A 25,962-nucleotide genomic window follows, 5' to 3' on the forward strand; every position below is an offset into this window, starting at 1 on the left:
CAGTTGAAGTTTTTAGAACATTACAAGGAAATTTGACTCATTTAGGAGCTTGGGCCTGAGATCAGTCCCCAGGGCTGATCTCACTTCCTGTGAGTGTGACTCCTGGACCTGAGCCCAGGCTGGTGAGGCGGGCAGGGCTGCTAACTCTGGACACAGGTGAGGGTATGGAGCTGGTGCAGGGTCAGGGCCTGTGATCAAGCTGGTTTGACCACATGGAGGGCGCCGGTGCCAGACAGGAGCGGGGCTGTTCATATGTGTCTGCTGCAGTCGTAGATTGAGGTTGCGGTAGCTGCTGGGGAGCAGGAAGGACCCAAGTGGCTTGTTATGAGAGGAGCCAGACTAACATTTCAGCCACAACCTTGGGTGGGGGAAGAGACAAGAGGGTCATGTGAGTAAAGTGTTTCCTCTGCTCTTTTCTCTGCCTTCTAGATGTTTCCTCTGTAATTGAACAGACTGACCGGCAGCCAGCATGGGGCCCCGCACATGGGACCCCCGCCCCTGCTGGGTGTCCTGGATCCTGGGACTCAGCAGCCTCCTCCTCAGTGAGTGGCCCTGTCTCCTGGGCGGGAGGGAGCAGGGAGGAGCAGGAGGCAGCTGTTCTGTCCCCTGGTGTGGGTTTTGATGTCTCTGGTGAGCAAAGAGACAAAACAAGTCTGTCTTAATTTTAGCAAATGCAGTAATCTGGTTTAGAACCCTGAGTGAGTGGAAAAGACGAGATGGATATTTTGGTTGTGGGCACATGGGCCCTGAGCTGGGTCAGCCTGGGCTGGGCTCAGGGCAGGGTCATCATCTGCTTTGTGGGGATACCAGGGAAACAGCTGGCCTGGAGCCACCAGGGGAAGGGATGGAGGCAAAGATGATTACTCCTGGGGGTGGGGCTGGAAAGGGCACCCCTGCCCTCATCTCAGAGGGGAGATGCAGAGCCTCTGTGGCTGTCATGTAGACAAGGGGCCAACATGGAACCTGTAATCTGAGCTGGAGGGACCAACACTCGCCAGGGGTCTTGGGCTCCTCCACTGAGAGTGATCACAGCTCCTCTGGGTTGGGAGCAAGTCAGACCACGACACCATCACGCAGCACGCAGGAGAGGCTCCTTGAGTCTCGGGGTTAAATTAACTGTGCTTTTGAATTCTATCTCTCACTACAGTGTTTAAATTCATAAACATGTATTAAGTAGTTGCTTTCTGGTTAGTGAATCTTCTAGGGGTCCTTCCTCCTGCCTGTGGCTGAATCTCTCTCCATCCAAATGTTATTCAGGTCCTGGAGACCTCAAGTTTCCTGTCAATATGGGGGTTCCCATCAGTTTGGGGTGACTAAACTGTGGGGCATCATGTTATTTGATAACATGGGCACAGGGCCCAGGTGTCCGGGGAATGTCAGTTCTCCAAGGTGGCATCATGGACTGCATAAGGGAAGGGGCCGAACCATGGAACCCCAGTTTGAGAAGCAACAGCAAAGTTCAGAATTGAGGGTGTTCCTATGGCCAGTTACAGCAGCCTGGAGAGAATGTGGGAAGATGGAGATTGTTAACAGGGGTACAGAGGTATAAACTTGGGGAGGCGTAAAGGACGATATGGGGGTTGTGAAGTGGTGGGTTTAGCAAAAAGGTGCTGGAAAGTTCTGGTGAAGGTCTGATGTCACATTTATGAATTTTTTGGGGTGTGTGTGGGAGAGATGAGACACACAGAACTCCTGGGGGCAGTCTCCCAGAAGCCCCCACATTGGACGGAAGTGCTGTCTCATCAGGTCCCCGTGCACATCCTCCCCCAACACGTGGCCCGGGAGCTGATTCTTTGGTGAAATGTTTAGTGTTCTTTGTTGCACCAGCATTTGGATATTTCAACACTGTACAACACTGACTATGACGAGGAAGTGCATGTTCTAAGGAATACCTTTATTCTACCCTACTTAGTGAGGGAACCGGGAGGGTGCTGGAGCCTACAAAGGGAGAGCCAGTAGCACCTTCTAGAGCACTGTTCTGAATTCGGAGTGTCTCGTGTTGACACGAATTTAGGGGTCTCCCAACAGCCAAGGGAGGATAGTGAAGGATTTCACTGAAGTCTCAGTTATTCTTGGAAACAAAAGAGACCCATAATTCCTGTTTCCATGCCCTAGGCACCAGCAGCACCGGGGCCCAGAGTTCCAGGGTGAAAGTCCCTGGAGCCGACCTGCCCCTGCAGGGGGTCCGAGGAGGAGCTGTCTTGTTTCACATGAGCCACGTCCAGGCAACTGAGCTGTTGGAGATGCAGTGGGGCGTTGGAGCTGATACAAACTTCACCGTCATGCTGCGCGTCCAGCATGGGCCGTCTCTGACCTGGTTCAGCCTCCAGGACAAGTATGGGCAGAGGGTCCGCGTGCCCAACACGACGTCCCTGCGGATCGAGAACCTGACCCCTGAGGACAGCGGGCGGTACTGGGCTCGACCTCAGTTAAAAGATGGCACAGGAATTAGCCAAGGTTTCCAGCTCACTGTCCATGGTATGTGACACCCCCTCATATACCACTGGCCCTCCTGTCCCTGGGAGTGTCACGTGGTCTCCACTTTGCAGGATATTTTCTGAAAACCAGGTTTCAAGCTTCAATTTCTCCTTCGGAATCAGGGTTTGTTCACTAGGAATGGGGAGAGGAGCTGAGAGTCACCCCAGGAGAACATCATCTTGGTGTTTGGGAGAGGAAAATGGAAATTTTGGGGAATGGATATTTTGCAATAACACATAGTTGGGTTTTTTAAAGGATGGAATTTACATTTTTTAGTTTTCTCTTTCTTTTGTGTCAAAAGACTACTAAACCTATTGGATTAACACATCATATCTTTATTATCTTTTCTGGAGGTCACAAGGACTGCTTCCTCTCTGCAGCTCCAGGGGAGACCCCTTCTTCTTGCCTTTCCCACTGTCTAGTGGTAACTACGTTCTTTGGCTCTATATTCATGGAGAAATGGTGGAGCTGTCGGAGACCAGCTCCAACTTTTGAGGTGTCTGGAGGCAGGACAGGCAGGACCCTAAGATGGGAAGGTGTCGGCGTGCAGAAATTCCAATAAGGGGAGAGGGAGTGAGGAAGACACTCGGAGTCGGAGTTGGGTGCAAATCTTCCTGCTCATCTTTTTGCAGGTCTTTATTTATACTGTTTAGCAAGATTTAGTTACAATAATGCCTTAGGTAAGTTAATAAGAAACCGACATAAAAGTTTCAAAGGAAGAGGGGAACAATGCATCTTTTTCCTTCTACTTTATGGCACACTATACTATACATGTTTGTGATAACTTTCATGTATACGGATGTTTAACTGTGACTTTAAAGGATCAGGGTCTGGGAAAGGATGAGCTGTTAGCAAAGGATTTAAGAGTCCTAGGGAAGGAATAAATTGTGTTAGCATAGTCGTCAGTGATAGCCTAAAGAGAAGCTAATGGTTAACTTAAGGTTAGCAGAGAGTAGCTAGTGTTTGTTTAGGAAGAGGTTAAATAAGACTAGCAGAGAGTAGTTAGTGATAGTTTTAGGAGAAGAGTAAATTCAGAAGAAGTTACATAGTTGTGCATTAAGAAAAACCTGTGTTGATAATGTTAGGAAATTGCCCATGGGTCCTTATCCCTGAGAGTTATCTTAAGAATCGCTTTTTGTCAAAAGACCAAAGAAGTTTTCCAGGAGTCTTGATGCTCTGGGGTCTTATCTCTCCAGGAGCTTGCCTTTTGTCTTCAGTCAAAGGAATTTCCTGCCCAGGAGCAGCTCAGCTTGTACTTTGCCCAGGCCAGGTAGCCAATTTAGAGCTAAGGCAAGCCAGTTTCAAACTGATGTTGCTACAATATTTTTTGATATTATGATTATACAAAAAAGGGAGGTCATAACATAAGTTAGCAGTGGAAATTCTGATATTTCAGAGCTTTTCCCGAGCTATCCGGAATCTGTCAGATGATAGCCGTTGCATAGCTTGTGTCATGGAGCCTCACATTAAATATCTTTGATCTCATGTTCTCCCATTCTCTTCTACTTTTAAGTAGATGACATTCAACTTTATGTCCACTTTTTAAGTCTTCCACTTTTAATTTCCTCACATTGTCATACATTGGTCCTTCTGGATAGTTGGGAATAATCTATTTGCTTATACATATTAATATTTAAAAAATTTTATCAATAATGGAAAATAACCTAATGTAGGTTTCAGGTGTTTGTCACGATAACACAACATCTGTGTATAGTACAGTATGTTCATCGGTACAATTATAATTCTCTCTTCACCATAGAATCGACATTTTGTACCTGATTTACTCAGCCTACTTTCCCTTTCCCTCCTGTAACCACTAATTTGGTCTTAAAGTCTAAAATTTTATTTTTGCTTTATTTAGTTAAGTCATTGTCTCATTTCTTTCTGAACTACATGTAAGTGATATCATAGGTGTCTTTCTCAGTCTAACTGACTTAATTAACTTTAATTCCCTCCAGGGGCATCCATGTTGTTGTCCAAGGCAGGATTTCAGCTTTTATGTGGCTGAGTAGTATTCCCCTGTGTGCATGTCATCACATCTTTATTCAATCATTTGTTGATCGGCAGTTTGGTTGTTTTCAACTCCTGGCTACTGCTTGACATAATCGATGCACCCATGTACATTCCTACCAAGAGTATAAGGAACCTGTCCCAACATGTGTTGCTTCTTGTCTTTTGAATAACCATCCTGACATGATTGAGGTGATTTCTCATTATTGTTTTGATTTATATTTGCCTAATTATATAGATGATGCATATTTTCCTGGGTCTTTTGATCATCTGTATGTCTTCTTTGGAGAAGCGTCTATTCAGATTTTCAGTACATTTAATTGGGCCCTTACTATTTTTTTTGGAGTTCATTATCTCTTCCTATATTTTGGTCACTAGCCTTTTATTCATTTGCATGTGGCTGCCCAGTTTTCCCACTGCACTTATTAAAGGCACTTTCCTGCACTTCAGATTCTTGTTGCTCCCTTATTATAAGTTACTGTCTTATATGTATGGGTTTATTTCCAGGCTTTCAGTTATGTTCCATTGATATCTGTTAACCAAAACTCTTGGTGTTTGGTTACTATTGCTTTGTAGTCTAGTTTGAAGTCAATGATTGTATAATTTCCACTGTATTTGTGTCTCTTTCTATTGAGGCTTTTTATAGTTCCAAATACATTATTAGGTATTTTTACCATCGTCTGTGAAGAATGTTATGTTATTATGATAGGTATTGTATTAAATCTGTTTATTTCCTTAGCCAATATGGCTTTTTTTTTGTTTTTTAAAGATTTATTTATTTGACCACACAGAACTGGGGTACAGGCCAGAGATGCAGGGGGGATGAGAGGACTCACTAGAGACAGAATGGGTAACAGAACAGGCTGGCTGATGAAGTACCCAGCTGAGGGGAGCAGCGGGCTGGCAAGGAGAAGTCTGCCGTGCCATGTGGGTCACCTCTGGGCCGGCAGGGATCGAACTCATGCTGAAGTGGCTTTAGCTTCCTAGTGCTGTGCTTTAACCCGCTGCGCCACCAGGGAGGGCCCAGTTAAGGACTTTTTAATATCATAAATTGACATTGAATTCCATCCAATGCCTTTTCAACAGTATTGAGGTGATATATGATTTTATCCTGCCTTTTACTGATGCAGCCTATTTTATGAGTTGATATTTGTATGCTGAACTGTACTTGCATCCCCGGAATAAATTCCATTTGATAATGGTGTTTGAGTATGTGAATGTGCTGTTGAAATTGTTTTGCTAATAGTTTGTTAAGCATTTTTGCTTATCACAGATATTTATCTATGTTTCTTCCTTCTTTGTATCTTGTTTTTGAATCAGCATAATGGTTCCTTAATAATATATGCTGGGAAGTTTTCCCTCCTTTGTGTTTTCTGAGATGTGAGGAGGGTAGTTATTAATTCTTGTTTGAAAGTTTGGTTAAAGCCACTAGTGAAGCCATCAGGCCCTGAGCTTTTTTTCTTTTCTTTTTTTTAAGAGACCTTTCATTACTGTTGAATTCCCTTGCTTATGATTGGTCTGTTCAAATTTTTTTTTGATTCATTCTTGGAGGATTCTATGATTTTGCCATCTCTTTTATATTGTTCAAATTTATTATCACGTAGAGTTTCATAGTACTGTCTTATTATCCTTTGTATTTCTGTGGCATCTGTTATAATTTTGACCTTATTTATTTTCATTTTCTCTGATAAGTCTTGGACAAGGTCAGTCTATTTTGTTTATCTTAGAAAAGCTCTTGGGCATTGATCTTTTATGTATTTTAATACTCTGTTTTCTCTTCAGATCGCATTATTTTCACTTTTCATATTATTTGGCCTCTTCCTTTAATGCCCATTGCAATTATTCCTTTTTTTTCTCCTATAGACTTTGTTTTCATTTTTTTCTGGGTTCTTTTGCTGTAAACTTACACTTGCTATTCGTGACATTTTTCGAATCCTGAGGTAGGTCTGTGTTAGTATAAGCTTCCAGTGAGTGCCACTTTTGCTGAATCCTTTAGGCTCTGATAAGTCGTGCCTTCATTTCATTGGTCTCGTTTTCCCTTTGATTTCCTTGTTTACCCAGTAGTTGTTCAATTAGCACGATGTTTAGTCTCTGCCTATTTGTTGCTCCCGTTTCCTTTTTATTGGTTGACTTCTAGTTTCATACATTGTGCTCCTAAACGATGCTGATATGACTTCAGTCTTCATACTTTCCTTGAGACTTGTCATTTGTCCCAACATGTGATCTAGCCTCGAGAGTGTGCCAGTGCGCTTGAGATGTGTGTCCTGTTGTTTTGGGTAGAATGCTCTACAAATAGGAATGAAGTCCAAGTCATCTAATGTGTCATCTCTGGCCACCGTTTCCGTGTTTACTTTTTGTCTGGAATTGTCTACTGCTATAAATTGAGCTGCGTTTCCTTTTCTTTACCTTCAGGTGGTGTTTTGGTTTTACTGTCATTGTGATTTTTGGGTTACACTTGACTGCTAAATGTGCCTCAGTAAATGAGGATGGTGGGTGGGCTTCAGCTTGTCAGCGAATTGGGGGGAAGGGTGCCGAGGGGAAAGCACTCTTGTGGACTTGGTGGGTGGGTCTAGGTTGCAGGTGAGGCCCCTGTTGTCCCTCCTCTTTGTGGTCCCATTCTGTGGCTGGGTTTTCTCTTGGTTATAGGTAAGGGCACAGCCCAGGGCAGACCCTTGGGGTAGCAGGGAGAGCCCCGTCGAAAGCGTCCTCTGTTGCCCGTCTTGCGGGGGTGCTGGCGTGTATGGAGCACCTCGGCTTCTTTGCTTTGAGCTCATATGAGACCAGGGCAAGTGCGTCCACGGCATCTCCACTCTCTTCTCCTCAGGCCTTTGGGTGGCTGGCAGCCCCGCCCCTCAGTCCAGCACCACTGCGGCCACACTGTCCTCTCCGCACTCCCGTCACAGATCCTGGAGCCTCCCCAGTGTCTTCTCATGCAGCCTGCGCTGTGCTCTGGAGTGCAGGGGTGCTCCGCAGGGGTAGGCAGGGGTAGGCGTCTCCAGTGGCTCCCCTTCCTGAGCAGTGTTTAGGTGTTCTCTTCCAGGGCTCAGCAAAGCATGAAAAGTCCTGTTGCCATTTTGGTGACATAACTTTATCTTCATCTGTGCACCCTTAATTGAAAGTGTTAGCTTAATTAATTTCCTGGCTTTGTAGCCTAAGATACTCACAGTTTCTGGTTGGGGGATGTTATCTGGGGCACAATTAAAAATCCACGTGCAGCTCAAGCCTCTGTATCCTCTTAGCATCTGGTTGGAACATTTGCAAACACAAATTCCCAAAACCAGGTCAAAAACCCTCTATAAATATAGGAGAGAGACTGGCTAGGACACTTTTTATGAACCATTTAGCTAATACTGTCTTTCCTTAACCTTCCTCTCGACACCTTGCTACAGTAAGAATTTTGCTCCTCTAGACCCCCAATGTCTTTATGACCACATCATTGATCTGCCCTTCCCCTCCCGCATGGACCTCATGGACCTCAGGGGCATGTCCTCGCTCACTCAGAATTGTCACTCCCAGTTGCTCCCACTGCACCCCCACAGGTGTCTCTGCTTTGCCAGTGTGGGACCTTTCTCTGGTCACCCAGAGCCGCCACATATCCTCCTCCCCCACGGCAGGTCCAGCCAGGCATTGTCTAAGCAGGAGCAGCAGGCTCCCGACAGAGCTCGTTCTTCTGTCTGAGGACTTTCCCTTCTAGGACAGACTTTATTTCCTTACGAGAGACTTTTATGTTTTCCCCATATGGTGAAATAGCATAGAGCTTACCTCACTGCATACTGCCTCTCTACACTTGGTATATATGTAACCTTGAGTAACTCGCATTTTATTGAAAAGTGGTCTTATTTCTATAGAGGGAGGATGCCAAGGTTTGAATAAGATGATGAATGAAAATGTGTACCCCACTCACTGGAGCTCCGTTCCTTTTTCCCCTCCTGTCCAGAGCCTGTGCCCCCTCCCCAGATCCGGATGGAGTCACTGTCCCTCACAGCAGACTGGTGTAACGTCACCCTGGAATGCGGGACCATGGGGCACAGTGAGAACCTGAGTCTGACCTGGGAGAGCGAGGGCCTCGCCAAAGTCCTAGGGGGAAGGCCCCCACCAGGGCCAGCCCCCAGCTCCTGGACCCTGGCTGTGAGCCTGCCCCTGAGCCAGCCCAATGCCAACCTCAGCTGCGTGGTCAGCAACACAGTGGACCAGAAATCAGCCACCACGGCCCTCGGGGAGCTGTGTGCCCCTGGTGAGTGTCACCTGTCTGGGGCCTGTGGGTGCGTGCAGGGTGAGGAAGCCCTGGGGTCTGTGGATTCTGGACCTTCTCCCTGCATGTCTGTTAGCACCACCTCCCCTAGGTTATCTTATCCAGAAGCCTGGAGCGGGGCGCAATCTCCTTGACCAGATTTAAATATCTCTCACCCATGCCCTCTCTCATTTGGGCACAGTAGTAGCATCCCAGTGCCTTTCCCAGCCTGTCACATCCAGGGGGGCCTTGTGCCTTTTCAGAAAGGTATTGGAATTTGTCATTTGTGAGCCTGCTACCTATAGGATTCAGGGCTCAGGTGCTCCTGTGACCATGTTTTTGTCTCCACACCCAGCACCATAACCTGCTTGTTTGGAACTGCCTGATGTGTCAGTCACACTGACCGTGGGCCTCCCCGACCCCTCCTCCCCACTGGTCCTTCATTTCTGGACCTGCTGCTCTGGAGCCTCATCTCAGGGAGCGTGCCTTCTGCAGGCACTTGCATTCATAGAGTCCCACACTTGTGTCTCGACACGTCTGACAGGCTGAGGTGGCCCTGCATAGCCACCCTGCACAGGGGCCTCAGTGCTGTCTCTCTCCTGCCTCAGACACCCCTGCCTCCAGAGCTGCCACTGCCACCCCATGCCCGGGGGCAGTGCTCCGTTTATCTGCCTCCTGTGCATCCTGGAGCACTGTGAGGACTGGTCACCTCTTGCTCTCCTTTGAATCCTGTGCCAAGTAGAGCTTGTGACAGTGAGTGAGTGACTGACCTGGTGCACTGTGTGCAGCCTCGCCCCTCACCATCTTCAGAAATCAGAGGGGCATGCTGTGTTTGTGTCACTCCCTACGCACCTTTATTCCGGAGTTTTGTAAATTTCATGCTCATCAAGTCCTCAGAATTCTCTGAAAAGAGACTCCTGCTCTGCTGACCCTCTCCGGCCTGCTGCAGTGAGTGCTGGCACCTCCCTGAGGCTGGTGATTTGACACACTCATTCCCTGGACATGGTGCTCCTTTTCCGGGAATGCCGTGCCCTCCCTGAACATGTGGGGAACTCCCGTGACCCTCAAGACTCAGTTTCCCGTCACATCTCCAAGAAGTGCTCTTTAAAGACCTGGGTACAGGGCAATGGCATTTATCCATTTCATCCCTCTGGCTGGCACTCTGCATTTTTCTCAGACTTTCCCTACATGATGAGATCCTCAAGGCTGTGGGTCAAATATTGTTCATCTCAACACCTCTGGCACTAGGCAAGAGCTGAAAAAGTGGGTCAATGAATGCAGCTGCCACTCTTCTTGAACTCCTGCACCAGGACCCTCAGACCTCTCCACCCTCTGTCTCCCCACCTGTCCTTGACAATGGGAAACTCAATGTCTCTTTTCCTGGCACTTCTTCACTCAACACTTTTTTTCTGAGGGAGGGTAACAGTTTCCAATTTCAAAGTCACCAGTGCCCCCTGGCAAGTCAGCTTTGTGGCCATCCTGATTGTGCTGTGCATCTTGGGTGCTGGCCTTTACCTCTGGAGGATACATAAGAAGAAGCAGGAGGAGAAGATGAAGATGGCAAGAGGTAGGCGACTGTCCCCCTTCCAGGACAGAGACCTTCTTCCCCCAGGGGACTCACTGCTCCCTTTCTTCTGCAATTTGTTGTTTAGGGAATGTCCCAGGGACAGGGGGTGGTGTGGGCATCACCTCAGGTTTCCAAGCCCAAGATCATCTTTGTGCACAATTCAGGTACACAGAAAGAATCACAGAAGAAGTGTGGAGATTCTGATGGTGCCAATGGCTGTGTACAGTTGAGACAGCAGTAGTCCCGGGAGCCCATCCAAGGTGAGAGGTGGGAGTTGTGCCAGCAGTGTTAGTTTGTGACTTAGAGCTCCAAGGTAGGCGGGCTGGTAAGATACTCCAGTTACTTTGTATCCCTCTCTCTTTCCCTAGGTCGTTCCTTCCCCTTTCCCCTTTTGTAAATAAATCCATTACCCTGAAAAAAAAAAAAAGGTTGTATTGGTATATGTATATATATTTTCTTATAATTGGGTTGATAATGTCAGGCAATGGAAGTTTGGAAAAAAAAAGAGTCTCTAGTTATAAAATAAGGAAAATAGGAAAACTAAAAGGCTATGGTTTGAAGATCTACATTGTCCTATTGAACTGAGCCTGAGCTTTCAGGGAATTGAGATTGTCATTGCTGTAAGTTTTTCCATATTTGTGACACAGCTTCCCAGAATTCCAAATCTGAAGTAAAGTCTGGTGACTTGTCACTTGGTTCATCGAAGGAAGTTTTGTGGAGCCTCAGTAGAGCTCCTGAGACACTCCACAAAATTTCTACTTTTCCCCCCCTGGGGAAAGCATTCAGATCAATTTGTCTGATTTGGATGCATACTACAGTAAAACTAGGAAGGAAGCATTGTCACTTGGAAAAAGGTAAACCTTGGGCATGAACACAACTGTTAACCTTGTTTCTCTAAAACATGCACAAAAACTAATTTTTAAAATATGTGTTTGATATGTATGTAAATTGTGAATGTTGGTCAATGTCTTCTTAACTATATTCATTAGTCTGGTATTTGCAGGCACTGTTTCTGAAGGAAAAAAAAACACTTTTTTTTGTTTTTGTTTTTTTGTTTCCAGTAGTGGGAAAATATTTTCCACAAGAACTATATAGATTGATTTTACTAAGTTTTGTTTGGAATACTACTGATGTTTTTGTTTGTGTCATTCAAAGCCAGTTTCCTTGCTTTGACTGACCAGAATCTTCAATAATGTTCTATTTTTTTCCAACAGAGCTAATTTTGTTTCTTTTTCTTCTTTCCCCTTGATGCCAACACATTATAAAAATTGTAGTAGTAATTTTTACTACTCATGAGTCTGTTTTTGCATAACTTCAATAGGGAATTTTGTCTGCTTAAACTAAAGAAATTGGTAATGTTCTTCAGTGGCTTTGCTTGGCATTCTTCAGGAACTTCAAACAGAGCTGAGCCAAGAAGATGAGCATCTCCTGCTTTGTTTGTAGGGTTCCAGAGACCTCTAAAGAAGGTGAGGAAGCTTGCCTCCATTGGAAGGCCTGGACAACCCAAGAAAAACATTGAGCCCTGGTAACCTCGAGAAAAGGTGGCCCCAGGTTGAATCTGCCGAGACTGGCATTGTTCCTAAAGCCTACGTTTCCTAAAGCCTGTGGTATCAGCTATTTGCTCTGATACTATATGGAGTGTTCCGACAAGGCCATCTAAATATTGCTTTTTAGTTTGCCCATGATTTTATGCAAAAATAGAAAAATTGTTAAAAGGTAGCTTAATTTGTAAATAAGTTGTACATTATAAAGAGTTGGGATCAAAGTTGAGTTGTTTTTAGGGAAGTTAAACAAGTTTTTAAATTTTTTTCTTGTTCCTGTTATTTATATACATATATATACTGGAAGATTTTTTCTCTTCACCTATAATGATGTACTATTTTCCAGTAATGACCATCATACTGGGCATTCATGAACACTGCTGGTGACTGCTGCTTCTTTTGTATACACTTGAAACCTTATGAAGAGTGGAAACCTTATGGAGACTGTCTCTTATGACTTCACCCTGTGGTCTGTGCCACCATAGATATGGTGGTATGAAATCAAAAGGGGGGAATTGTTAAGGGGAAGGATGTCCTAAAGGAACTCTGCAGAGTTTTGTGGACTCCACTCCCTACTCCAGCTTTCTGGACTCCAACCCTACTCTAGTGATTGGAAACTACAACTCCCAGCAGTACCAAGGAGAGAACTGTGAGGACCCAAGGGCGGAGCTAAGCAGGCATTCTGGGACTTTGGGGCATAAATAGAGAGCAGTTTTCCAACTGTCATTCTGGAGAGGTAATGGCTCTCTCTCTCTCTCGGGAGCAACTGCTCTCAGACTGTGCGACTGGGGCTAGCAGTTTTAGTTTGTGGCTAGAGCTCCAAGTTAGTGGAGTTGGTAAGCTACTCCAGTTACTTTGTACCCCACTCTCTTTCCCTAGGTTGTTTCTTTTCCTTTCCCCTTTCAAAAATAAACCCATTACCTTTTTGTGTGTGTCTGCAGAAAATTACATTTTAAGCTCGCGGGTGAGGACCCAAAGACAGGCAGCCCAGTTCACACTGGTTACCCTGTAACACGGCTATCCTGTAACACTTTGAGACACCACCCCCGGCCGTGGTGCTCCTGTCAGGCAGTTTCAGAGCCAGGACAGAGGGCCCGTCTGTGACAGTCCTTTGGCTTCTCCTCCCCTCTCAGGGGATGGCTGCTGGATGCTTCTGTTCCTTTTACTTTGGCCAGGAATGGAGTCTTTTTCTTCTTTCTTCTTCCTTGGGGGTTGGCACGATATCTGCTTCTTATGCAACCCCCACACCCCGTGCCCTCTAACCCTGGCTTACATCCTCTTTCAGGGTGTCCCACCCACAATTATGATTGGACCCTTTCTCACCAATGAGCTCATAGCTCACACCTGATTGGTGCATTACACAAAGCAGCAGTTACTGAGCTCTGCAGAGCAACTGCCACAACTGACTTGTGGTGGAGCAGAAAGTTGAATGATCACCACTGCTCCTGCCGGCTGCCACCCCTGAGGTGCTGGGCTTGGTAACAATTCCCCACTTTCATTTTTTGTCACCATTTCTTTCTTTTTAAACAATATTTATTTATGCACAAGAACTAGGGTACAGGCCATAGGTGCAGGGCCAGTGAGACGAATCACTAGAGACACAGTGGGGAGTGGAACAGGTAGACCGACGAAGTACACTGCTGAGGGGAGCAGCGGGGTTGTGGGGTTAAGGCGAGGGCTGGGGCTGCTGTGCCATTGTTAGGCCCCTAGGCCCCTCTGTCTGGGTCTCTGACTCACCCTGGGCCCAGAAAGGAGGGCAGGCAGATAGCATTCCTGGTGTCAGCTCCTGGAACTGGCTGAAACTGGACCCTGATGTCAGCTCCTGACTCCTGACTGAGACATCTGTTCTTAGAAACCCGTCCTTGAGCGCTGTGAAGCTTGTTACTCTTTGAATTTGCACCGGCTATGACGTATGTAACAGCCGATAAGGGCCTATGTATTCTCTGACAATCCTATGGTCTGGGTCTTGCTCTCCTTGTGTGGCCTGCGTGTCTGCAGGAAGGCTTGACCCCAGCTAGCTGGCTTAATGAACTCTGCTTGCTTGTGCATCTCTGGTCCTGTTCTTTGTCACAGGGGACAACCGGATGATTTTGGACCCTAACATTTGGGGGCTCATCCGGGATCTACCCATTGGTCCCCCAGGGGCGACAAACGACAGCCAGTGGTGGAGTTTAGGAGTTTAGGAACTAGAAATTCCCGGGCAGGACAGCATAAAGTGGAAGTTGCTACTCCGTGGCTGGAAAGTCCAGCATAAAGTGGGAGTCGCCACTCGGTGGCTGGTAAAGGGGGAGCGTAAAGCGGGGGGAGGGTGGCTTCCCCGTGGCTCAAGGATTAAAAGGGCCAGAGTAAAGTGGGATCATAAGTTCCGTGGCTGGTAAAGGGCCAGCGTAAATCGGGATCATAAGTTCTGTGGCTGGAAGAGCGGCTCTGGGCTCTCAACTAGGAAACTTTAAAGTCTTATCTGGAAGAACTTGGTTCACTCAGGTTCAGGCACCTATCCACCAGCCTGGCAAGCCAGCAAGAGAAGAAGAACTTATCAAGCATGTGGAAGGCTGGCTGTCCAGGTGGATGCTGTTAGGGTTGATTCCCAACCAAGATCCTGAGAGTGGTGTGGTGCGCACCAATGTGAAAGGTGGACCGGTCCAAGCGTGTGGAGAGAATTAGTGCCTGTGGTTGTGATTGCTTTTGATTTGTGTAATTTTGATTCGTGCCAAATGTGTTTGTTGTTTCTAGTTTTTTTTTCCAGATGCACATTTGTTACATTTGTTGTTAAAAACTGGCTTGGCCTTGTGAAAATTTCTATGTGTAAGTGTACAATTTTTTTTTCTTTTTTTTATTACAAAGTTTATTTTTCCATCATATAAGTGTACAATTTTGTTGTGGTCACTTGCTAAGAGATTTGGTTTTGTAGAAATTGTTTAGCAGTTTTACCCATTGTCCCACTTGGGACGACTGACAGCAGCTCCTGAACACTCTCTTCACCACTGAGGAACGGGAGCGCATCTTGAGTGAGGCCCAGAAGAATATCCTGGGCGACAATGGCTAGCCAACCACCCTCCAGCCCTCACTTGACCAAATTGGGATTATGGAACGCAGGAAGGTAGGGGGAGTCTCCGGGTTTATCGCCAGACTCTAATGACCGGTCTCCGGGTGGCAGCACGCTAGCCCACCAATTTGGCTAAGTAAGGGCGGTTGTCCAAGGGGGAAGCAGAAAGCCCGCCCCCGGCCGCTTTCCTAGAGCGCCTCTATGGTGCTTACAGGCGGAGCACCCCCATAGACCCTGAGGCGGAGGAACACAGACCAACTGTTGTCTTATCATTCATTAACCCAACAACTCCTGATATCCGGAAAAAGCTCTATAAACAGGGAGGCTTAGGGAACCTGTCTGTGCGAGAATGCTGAATGTAGTGCGGAAAGTTTTTAATTCCAGGAAACCCTGGAGGAAAGAGTGGACTGGCTTAGAAGGGAAGATTGGGAAGGGCAGGAATGCAAGACGAGGGAAAAGGAAGTAGGATGGAGAGGAGAAATGAAAGTGAGATGATGGGAAGAGCAGAAAAGGCAGAGAAAGTGCAGGGGAAAAGTAAAGACTGGAGAAGGAAGATTCAGAAGGTGAGGAGAGGGCAGAGTGAAGTGAAATGGGAAAGAAGAAGGAGAAAAGATAGGGCGTCCAGAGTAAGGAGAACTGGAAACAACAAAGGGATTTGGCTCGGAGTTTTCTGGTAGGGGAGAGGGAAAAGCGTGGCAGGCTCCCTGCCAGACTGGGGAGAAACCATTGTGCTCTCTGTAGGGAGTGTGGGCATTGGAAGAGGGAGTGCCCCAGAAAAGGAGAAGCGATTGATAACAGGAAGAGGGATAGGTAGGAAGCTGTAGACCTGGGTAGGGTCTTCTTGGCAGGAAAGGAACGGGACTCGGATCCCCTCCCCGAGTCTTGGGTAACTGTGTGTGTGGAGGGGAAGCAGATAGGTTTTATGGTGGACACAGGCGCACAATATTCCGTTTTGACTCCAGCCGATGGACCCATTGCCAGAGACAAGACTGACATTATCTGTTGAGTCAACTCTCCCCCTCACTGACGTGGTATACTTCACTGGATCTGAAGGAAACTTTCTTCAGTATCCCTCTGGTCAAGGTCAGCCAGCCCCTGTTTGTCTTTAAATGCAACAAGAAAAAGGAGGGAGGATGGGACAGCTAACTTGGACAATATTGCCCCAAAGGTTCAAGAATTCCCCCACCCTCTTTAATGAAGCCCTGAGTAGGGACCTGGGACCTTTTCATCAGGCACACCCACGTGTGACTTTGCTACAGTATGTAGATGACTTACTACTGGCCGCTGCCACTTCGACAGAATGCCAGGAGGCCACTGGCCACTTGTTGCAGAAATTGGGGACCTTGGGCTATCGAGCTAGCGCTAACACATCGCAGATTTTTCAATGTATTGTGACCTACCAAAAGGTTTATAAGCTGACAAAGGGAACTCAGGGGCCTATGAATGCCATGAAAGAGACTATTCTCAAGATCCCTGCCCCTGCAACTCCCCAGGAAGTGCGGGAGTTTTTGGGCTCGGAGGCAACTAGCTTTTGACCGGCTGAAGAGGGCCCTACTCCAGTCACCGGTCTTAGTGTTCCCAGACCCATTGAAACCATTTGCCCTGTTCGTGGAGGAGAAGAAGGGAGTAGCGAAAGGGGTCCTGGTTCAACAATTAGGGCCATGGAGACGGCCGGTGGCCTATCTGTCCAAAAGGTTGGATGCAATAGCTATGGGATGGCCCTCTTGCCTCAGAATTATCGCTGCTATTGCCTTGCTAGTCCGTGATGCAGACAAACTAACTTTTGGGCAAAAATTGAAGGTGACCACCCCCCACCCAGTAGAGGGCATTTTGAGGCAGCCACCAGGTAAATGGATGACTAACGCTCGGCTCACTCACTATCAGGGGCTCTTACTAGATTCCCCCAGGATCGCCTTCTCAGACCCGGCCACCCTGAACCCTGCAACCCTGCTACCGACTCCTGATCTCCAGTCACCGATCTATGCAGAACTGTAAGTTGACCTGGTACACTGATGGCAGTAGTTTCATACTGAATGGGGAACAGAGAGCGGGGGCGGCTATGCTGGACCAATTGGAGGGGAAATAGTTTGGAGCAGTGCCTTGCCACCAGGCACGTCCCCACAGAAGGCTGAACTGATAGCCTTGGCTGAGGCCCTTGAGCGGGCAGAAGGGAGACGTGCAAACATCTACACGGACAGCCGGCATGCCTTTGGCACCATCCATGTGCATGGGAAAGGGGCTTTGTTACTGCTGAAGGAAAGGAGCTGAAGAATTTGGCTGAGGTTCAAAGGCTCCTGACAGCGGTGCAGAAGCCTAAAGCTGTGGCAGTGATACACGTTCCTGGGCACCAGTCAGCGAAGCCCCCAGAGACCGTCGGAAATAGCCTAGCAGATGCTGAGGCTCGCTGAGTGGCCGCCACTTTAGGGGAAGGTGCAGTCACTGTAGCAATTGTGGAACTGCCTGTGCCTGAGCTCCCTGTGCTGCCCCTTCATCCTGATTATGCAGACAGTGACCTGAAGTGGATTAAGTCCCACCTAGGAGAGTCTGAGACACAAGGAGACAGTGAATAGAGGTGAGACCACCAAGGAAGGTTGATCTTGTCAGAAAAACTTGGGAAGTTTCTCCTTGTTAATCTACACAGGGCCTCTCCTTTGGGCTGGAAGAAAATGCTGAGCCTGTCTGAGTCCGCCCAGCTGCAGTTCCCACATCAAGGTCCTGCAGCGAAACAAATAATGAAGAAATGCAAGAGCTGTTTGGTAATGAGACCTACCCTGCAGGGACCCACACACACACGTGGATGGGATCGGCCTGTGGATTCACTACTCCCACGTCCAGAAGGCACGACAGCAAGACCTGATGGTTGCTGGAACCTGGACTGCGAAGCAACACCTTGATAACTCCTTGAAGCTGCACTTTACCAGCTCTGACGAGGCACCCGGCACGGGCGGTGCCCTCAACATCCAGAGGGCATGTTCCCAGCGGCCCTGATGGTCTTTATTGCCTGCTGCCCCTGCTCTACTGTAGCGCCATCGAGATTCCGCATCAATGGGACTGTGTGGTGGACAGTGATGGGGAATGGCAGTGGGAGGTGCAATCGGACCTGGTTACCATGAGATTTGTTCATCCTTATGTAAGGACTATGGTCTGGGAGAACAGTAATATAGTAAAAATCTCTTTCACTCCAGCCGGCCGCGCTGAAACTCGGTGGGTAAACAGGATAAATTGGAGCCTAGTGCTCTACCAAAGGCCTTGGCACGGAGCTATCATTCAGATCCTCTTGAAAATAGAACACAGTCACACAGACCCAGCACTAATTGGGCCGAACCAGGCCCTACAGGAGGGATGGTTTGAGTCATCGTTCCCCTTGGCTGGTCACCCTACTCTCTACTGGGCCCAACGAGGATGATTCCTCATTCTGATCAGAAAAAGGGGGGAATGTTAGGCCCCTAGGCCCCTCTGTCTGGGTCTCTTACTCACCCTGGGCCCAGAAAGGAGGGCAGGCAGATAGCATTCCTGGTACCAGTTCCTGGAACTGGCTGAAACCAGACCCTGATATCAGCTCCTGACTCATGACTGAGACATCTGTTCTTAGAAACCCGTCCTTGAGTGCTGTGAAGCTTGTTACTCTTTGAATTTGCACCGGCTATGACGTATGTAACAGCCGATAAGGGCCTATATATTCTCTGACATTCGGAAGGTCTGGGTCTTGCTCTCCTTGTGTGGCCTGTGTGCCTTGCAGGAAGGCTTGACCCCAGCTAGCTGGCTTAAGAAACTCTGCTTGCTTGTGCATCTCTGGTCCTGTTCTTTGTCACAGGGGACAACCGGGTGATTTCGGACCCTAACACCATGTGGGTCAGCTCCGGGTGAGGACTGAACTCGCACTGAGGAGGCTGCAGACCACTTGCAGTGCCTTGCCTTAAACTGTTGTGTCATCAGGGAGGGCCCTTTTGTCACCATTTCTATGGTGATTCACAGAACAAATCTCCCTGTTGTCTTAGTTACAAATAACAAGTATATGATATTGTACATGCCTTTTTTTGCGAAATCTCTCTGATTCCTCTCATCATGCATTTCCCCCCGTCACTTCACTGAATATGCTCTTGTTAGGTATAGGGACTCCATGATGTTACATCCCAGGTACATTCTCAGTCTTTATCCTCCTAGTGAAGAGTCTCATAAAGCAGCACAACCTGTCTTCACCTGGGACACCACTCACCATTCTTCATTCCTCCTCTGTTGTGGATTCCTATTGCCTTTACCGGTTTCTTTCTCCTCTCCTCAGCTTCTAACCTCTGGAATGTCACAGAGTTCAGACCTCAGCCATCTCCCTTAACTCTCCTCACTCATTCTGTCTGATGATGTGGCCACGTATCAATCCCCAGGACCTGACCTCACATATAAAAGAGATTTGCAGATGTGATGAAAGTTAAGGACTTTCAGATGACAGAGTATCTTGGATTATCTGTTCGTCCACATTTCAACAATCTGAAATTCACTGATGAGGAAGAAGAGGCAGGAAAGTAATTCAAGAAGTATGAGGTGAAGAAGATGGAGTAAGGGTCATAGGCAAGGCCCTATGGCGGCCTCCAGAAGCTGGGAAGGTCCTCATGTAGCAATCAAGAAGAAAATGAAGCCCTCGGCCTTAGAGCTGCTAGGATTGAATCAGGTAACAACCAGAATGAGAAGAACATGGATTGTCCCCTTGAGCCTCCAGGAAGGATCAGAGTCTGAGGACAATTTGACTTTATGCTAGTGAGATGGCACTAGATTTATTATTTTTATAACTTTTAGTTGGTAAATTTGTCTTTTGGTCAAGCACTACGTTGTAATGATTTCTTAGTAGAAAGCCAATTCAGATGTTTTACCATCATACGGTTTAAAATGTTGGGCGTTCCTGCTTTCAGCCTGGATCCCTCCACATTATAAACATCCCACGGTTCACCTGACCTCTCCACTTGCATGATGTGTAACACACATTTTCAGCTAGCCACAACTAAGTTAGAACTGTCTAATCATGCTTCTCTGTCTGGTCAGTCTTCCAATCCTGGTAAGTGTTTCCTTTATCATATCGTTTATTCTGATCATGTAATGTTGCTGCTATCTTTGATCTCATTCATTTTCTCATACCCGATACTCTGTCATCAGATACTGTTACTTTTACAATATATAATTCTTTCCCTCCAAATATTCATAATAGAATCACCTCTCACAACTATCTGATCCAGTATCTGAAGAGTTCACACCTGAACTCTTGCAATACCTCACAGTCTGTCTGTTTTCAGTCCCTTAAAGTATATTCTCCATCTCACATCCAGGCTTAAAGTATATTCTCCATCTCACATCCAGGCTGATTCTTTTGAAGTCTAAGTTGTATGTTATTCCTCACTTCAGAACTCCACCATGGCTTCCATTTACCTTACAGCAAAAGATGATTCTGATAGGTCTTGAACCATCCTACCTCAGTCTCCATGCTCCAAATCTAACCAAAGATGCTGAGCTGCTTCCAATTCCTTCAACGGTTCAAGCAGATTTTTGCCTCAGTCTGCTTCTGACTATAATTTTCTTCCTCCAGTCATCTACATGTGTCTTTAATTGAAGGTGATCTTCTCAGTGAGGTTTTCCAAAGGGTCATCCCTTTTTATTAATATAAAAAGGGATGGGTACTCTCTCATTCTACAGGCTCTGTTTTGTAGTTAGATAGAGATGAGCATATTAACCTTCACTGTCCTCTAAAGAAAACATGCACACGAAACCACAAAGAGTAAGCTGCAAATTCTATGGTAGATGCCACTAACCAAGAATCTGCAACACATATAAGTGAATGGACTTGTCCAGGGTCGTATAACTAATAGCTGGCAGAGCTGGGAGACATCTCTAGATCAACAGATGATCATTTGTAAAATGATGGCTCCCAAGTTACAAGAATATCTGACCTAGGTTTACTGACAGCATAGATAATACAACCTATTGTAACAAACTGCCCTAGAATACCAGCATTAATACTATAAAATGCATGCACAATCCTATCGTACTAGCTATGATAGGTGCAGGTTAACAGCTTTCTCTGGCGGCTTACCCACAGGCTGTGACTCAAGGATCCAGGCTCCTCCATGTGGCTCCACCACCATAGGTATTTGTTGCCCCTGTCACAGCTCTTACTAGTGTCACCCCAGAAGGGACAAATCATCTTCAAAACTCAATCACATAGTTCCACTACTAGTAGGGAAGCTTAATAAATGGATTCTTACTGTGTAACCAGTGGAAGATAAGGACATTTCTTGAAAACATTCTATGTCCTTGAGATGTTGAACTACTATCTGTTACATGAGTTTAACTATTTCATCTCTACAACAATCAGGGTCTGTACCTGTTGTTTCCTTCCTGGTGTAGATGTGACTTCATTGTACTTTCTTTAATAGTAGTGCTCTGTGGTCGAACATTTCTTCAGACTATTAGGTGGGGTTATATTTTTCTGGGAATTTATCATCATGTATATGTGTGTGTGTGTGTGTATACACAGAAAAAGAGAACCTAGAAGATAACCAATATTAGTTGCTCACTATCAGCTTTTATACTTTCTTTAGCACACATAAACATATGTGAATATATATACCTATGTTACCAAGATGATACTACATATAACCCAATTAATATTCAGTGAATGACTTTCTATTGAAATATGTAAAATTAATCTTTCTCTTTTTGATTAACTTTTAATTTTTTAAACATTTAAAAAAATTTGGCTACTTAAATAATATTCCATTGTGTGAATAGATAATTTATTTAGCCAATATAATGTTTTGCTTGAGAATAGGGGCTTTAGAAACATTTCTCCTGATATATATATATATATATTCTAGTTGAGGGAAGTGAAGCTAGACATGAATAAAATAAATAACTGTATGATAATCTGAAAAAGTAGATAAAATAGGAGGATCAAGCATTCTGGAATGAGATGGAGATTGGCCTGATGCTCTTTTAAATAATTTAGCAGGGTAGGCCTCATGAAAAGGGCAGTTTCATAGAGTTGGATTAAGAGTCTGTCATTGTTCCCATTTACAAATGTTCTGGGAATAGATGTACCAATTCTTATACAAACCATCATAGAGAATCAGGAACAGAAACTGCATTCATTTATGAAACTTTTTTTCAGTCAGTGTGAAACTCAGAGCTAAAGGAAAGTGCAAGAAGGGAAATAAGCATACAGTCTAACTTATAAACATAGATTTCACAATCTTAAATAATAGAGCAAAATAAATATAGAGTTATTCAATAAAGATAACCCCCAATCATGCCAAAATGGACTTATCCTTGGAATGAAAGGATGGTCTAACACTGGGAAGATCTATTAGTGAACTCCATTACTTTTTTAGTTAAAGCAGAAGAATTAGATGATTTTTTTTCAATAGTTCTAGACAAATCACTCAATAAAGTTCATTTTCCATTTGCGATGAAAACCTCATAGAAACCAGGAACAGGGGAGAGGCAAGATGGTGGCAGAGTGAGGAGGCACACACAAGATAGATGAGCCTCAAAACAGATCACAGGCACACATGCTAGGTTCATCAGTCCACCTGGGGGCACCCTGGACCTGCTAGATCAAGGGTAATTGAGGGAGACTCAACGATTGGGGAGCTCCCGACTGGCAAGAGGACAAAAGCAGCTCAGAAGCATGGTAGCTGGGAGACTTGTGACTCATCTACCTGCTCCCCGCCCCCACCCATACAACCAGTGTGTAGAGCCCAGGAGATGAGGAGTGAAGGCTTGGCTTGGAGGTTTGGTGGCTACTGAAGAAATCTGGGACACTGGAATGCTACAAAGATCAACAGGTGGGCAAGTGGGAGCATGGAGCTGGCAGGCAGAGAGGCTAACCTGGGAGACTTCCTCGTGGTGCTCCCCACCACGACTGTCCCGGGCCTCCAAAGCCCAGAGCTGAAAATTTACTAGGAGAAGTCTCTGGCGCCACCTAGTGACCAAATTAAAATCACCAGCCATGCTCACCTGAAACCAGTTGGCTTACCTGAGTCAACCAAAGGGAGAGCCATCAGAGGAGCATTTTAGGGCAAGTCCTTACATCAGAGGCCTCTAGATACCATGAGCTCCTGGATGGAAGAAACCTCAGGAGTTCCCCTACTTGCCCAACTATCTCAGGGGACTAAAAAGAAAGTCAAAGGACACTGCACATTCTGGGAAGACTGCTCTACCCAGTCCTCAAGTGCTCCCCAGGGGACTAGCCTAAAAATACAAGGACTAGCTAACTGGGAGCCATCATATGTCTGAGAGGCAATTCTCCCCTAGCTATGGATGTGTTTGTTGCTTCCTTGTTTGTTTCATTCCTGTATTGCTCAGCTGGTAGATTTCTGTGCTTGTTGGGGACCGGCCTCAACTATTGAGCTATCAAGAGGTGAGACAGGAAGGGCCCTGAGGTGGGAAGGCGTCAGTAAATGGAGATTCCAAGAAGGGGAGAGGTGAGTGGGCGTGAGGAAGACACGGGAGTCAGAGTTGGGTGCAAGTCTTCCTGCTCATTCTCTCAACAGGTCTTTATTTATACTGTGCAGCAAGTAGTTAATTACAATAATGCATAGGGTAGTTAATGAGAGAACACCATAAATTGTCATAAACATTTTTAAGGACAAGGGGAACAATGTATTTTTTCCCTAACATTTTATGGTATATTAAATTATACATATTTTGTGGTAATTGTCATGTATACAGATGTTTAACTCTAACTCAAGGGAAGAGGGGTCTGGGAAAGGTTGAGTTGTTAGCAAAAGATTATTAGGGGTCTTAGGGAAGTAATAAATTGTGTTAGCAGAATTATCGGTGATTGTCTAAAAAGAGCTAATGGCTAATTTAAGGCTAGCAGAGAGTAGTTAGTGTTTATTTAAGAAAAGGGTGATTTAAGGCTAGCAGAGAGTAGTTAGTGATTCTTTTAAAAAGGAGTAAATTAAGAAAAAGTTGTCCAGTCATGTATTAAGCAACACCTGTGTAAATGAGGTTAAAATATTGTCCATGAGTCCTTATGTCCTGGGAGTCTTATCTGAGATTTATTTTTATTAAAAAAAAAAAAAAAAAAGGAAGCTTCCCAGGTGTTTTTATGCTCTGAGAGTCTTTTTTCTCCTGGGGCTTGCTTTTTGATTCAGGAGACAGAAGAATTTCCCATCCTGGGGCAGCTTGCCTGGGCCAGACAGCTGCCTTATGAGGCTAAGGCAATCCAGTTGTAAACTGATGGTTGCTAAGAATATTTTGATATCATGATTATACAAATAGGGAGGTGGTAACATAAGTTAGCAATGGAAATTCTGATTTTTCAGATCATTTCCCTTCTATCCAGAATTTGTTGGTCAATAGAAGTTGCATAGCTTGTGTCATCTGCCCTTCATTATTACCCCAGCTTTCTGTCTCCTCTTTCTCCTCTTTCCCCTTAAACATTATTATTTTTGCTGTCTCTTATCTTTCTGTCACCTTCCCTCCACTTCCTCCTTTTTTCCCTTCTACCCCTATTTAATATTCATCTCTTCCTATCACCTTCTTTTCTATCACATTTCAATATCATCCTATCCTTTCCCCTACTCCCTTCTTTCACTCCTTAGTCTCTTTAAGCCCTCATTATTTTGTTGAGACACACCTAGAAGAAGCGAAAAGTTCAACAGAGAAAATCAGCCCCACCAGATACTTCTTATAGACACCTTCCAGAGATTAGGACTCAACGTGCTACTGGAAAAGGCAGGACCCCACAAGAGACCCTTGGCTATTACTGGCTGAGATGACAGACCCAACTTCACACAGTGGGGGCTGGGAAAACAGGAAATCTTGAAACAAAGCACAGCTCAGAATACCTTCCATAACTGAAATGTCTGGTTGTGTACCTAGTCACAAGGGCTTAGACGCCAGACAGACATATTTACATCACAGAAAGAGTAACAGAAATCATTGCCACCAGCAACAGCAGCACAGGAGTACCTAGAACAGAACAAAGCAGAAGGCTAACAGGAAGAAAATACAAGTGATCAAGCAGGCCCCTCTGGAAATAATGCACCCCAGAGAGAAAGTCATTCTCCAGAAAAGCATATTATGGAAACAGAATACCTCCACCTAACAGACAAAGATTTCCAAAAGGTCATGATGGAAATAATTCAAGAGCTGAAAGAAAAAGTAGAAAGAGATAAAAGCACAACCAATCAGCTGAGGAAGAAAGTTGAAGATCTGGAAGATAATCAAAGACAGATAGAGGAGCTCAAGAACTCTGGGAAAAGCCAAGAAAACAGAAGAAATGGAAGAATGAGTGAGCATTCTTGAAGATTCAGACATAAAAAGAACCAAAAAAGAAAGAAAAGGAAAGAGAACTACAAAGGAAAACAACTGAAAAGGCACTCCAAGAAATATCAAGATGCAATGAGGGAAATACTATATGAATCATGGGTATCCCAGAGGTCAAAGAGAGTAGGTTGCTGAAACATTGTTCAAGGAGATAATTGAAGAGAATTTCCCAAACATGAAGAAGGAAATGAAAATAGAAATACAGGAAGCCAGAAAAACACGAAACGGAAAAATATCACAATTAAAGGAAAGCTACAGCAAGACACATAATAGTAAAGTCTTCAAAGGTCCAAAACAAGGAAAAATAATGAATTGACAAGGGGGAAGAAACAGATAACATACAAAGGAAAACCAATCAGGATATCAGACTTCTCCTAACAAACACTACAGGTAAGAAGATAATGGGAGGGGCATATTCAACAAGAATGCCCTGAGAAGCTTTCCTTCCCCTATGATGGAAAAATACAAACTTTCCATGGCAAAATCTCTAGAAATTCATCACCACTAAATCCCCACTACAAAAATTAGAACTAGAACCATCAGAGGAATGAGTAGGAAGCCTAGAAAAAGGTAAGGAAAGAATCACAAAAAAGCAAATAAAATGAAAACTACAGATTTCAATATACCAATATTAACTCTGAATGTTAATGGTCTAAATTTACCAATAAAGAGACACAGAGTTGCAGGTTGGATTAAAAAAAACAGAACCCAGGCCCTCCTGGTGGCACAGCGGGTTAAAACAGAATACTGAGAATCTAAAGCCACTTCC

The 25,962-nt window shown here is 45.4% G+C and overlaps 1 protein-coding gene across 1 annotated transcript in view; it reads left to right on the forward strand.

The window, feature by feature from the left end:
* The first annotated feature begins 469 nt into the window (after nucleotides 1-469).
* LOC105854436 overlaps nucleotides 470-25,962 on the forward strand; it is a 141,466-nt gene continuing 115,973 nt past the window's right edge. The window contains exons 1-2 of the mRNA XM_012733261.1: nucleotides 470-542; nucleotides 2,116-2,478. Coding sequence (XP_012588715.1) covers nucleotides 470-542; nucleotides 2,116-2,478 — 436 coding nt within the window. The remainder of the gene's footprint in view (nucleotides 543-2,115; nucleotides 2,479-25,962) is intronic.

The sequence above is a fragment of the Condylura cristata genome, unplaced genomic scaffold, assembly GCF_000260355.1.
Source record: "Condylura cristata isolate star-nosed mole 26May11 unplaced genomic scaffold, ConCri1.0 scaffold00040, whole genome shotgun sequence".
Lineage (NCBI taxonomy): Eukaryota > Metazoa > Chordata > Mammalia > Eulipotyphla > Talpidae > Condylura > Condylura cristata.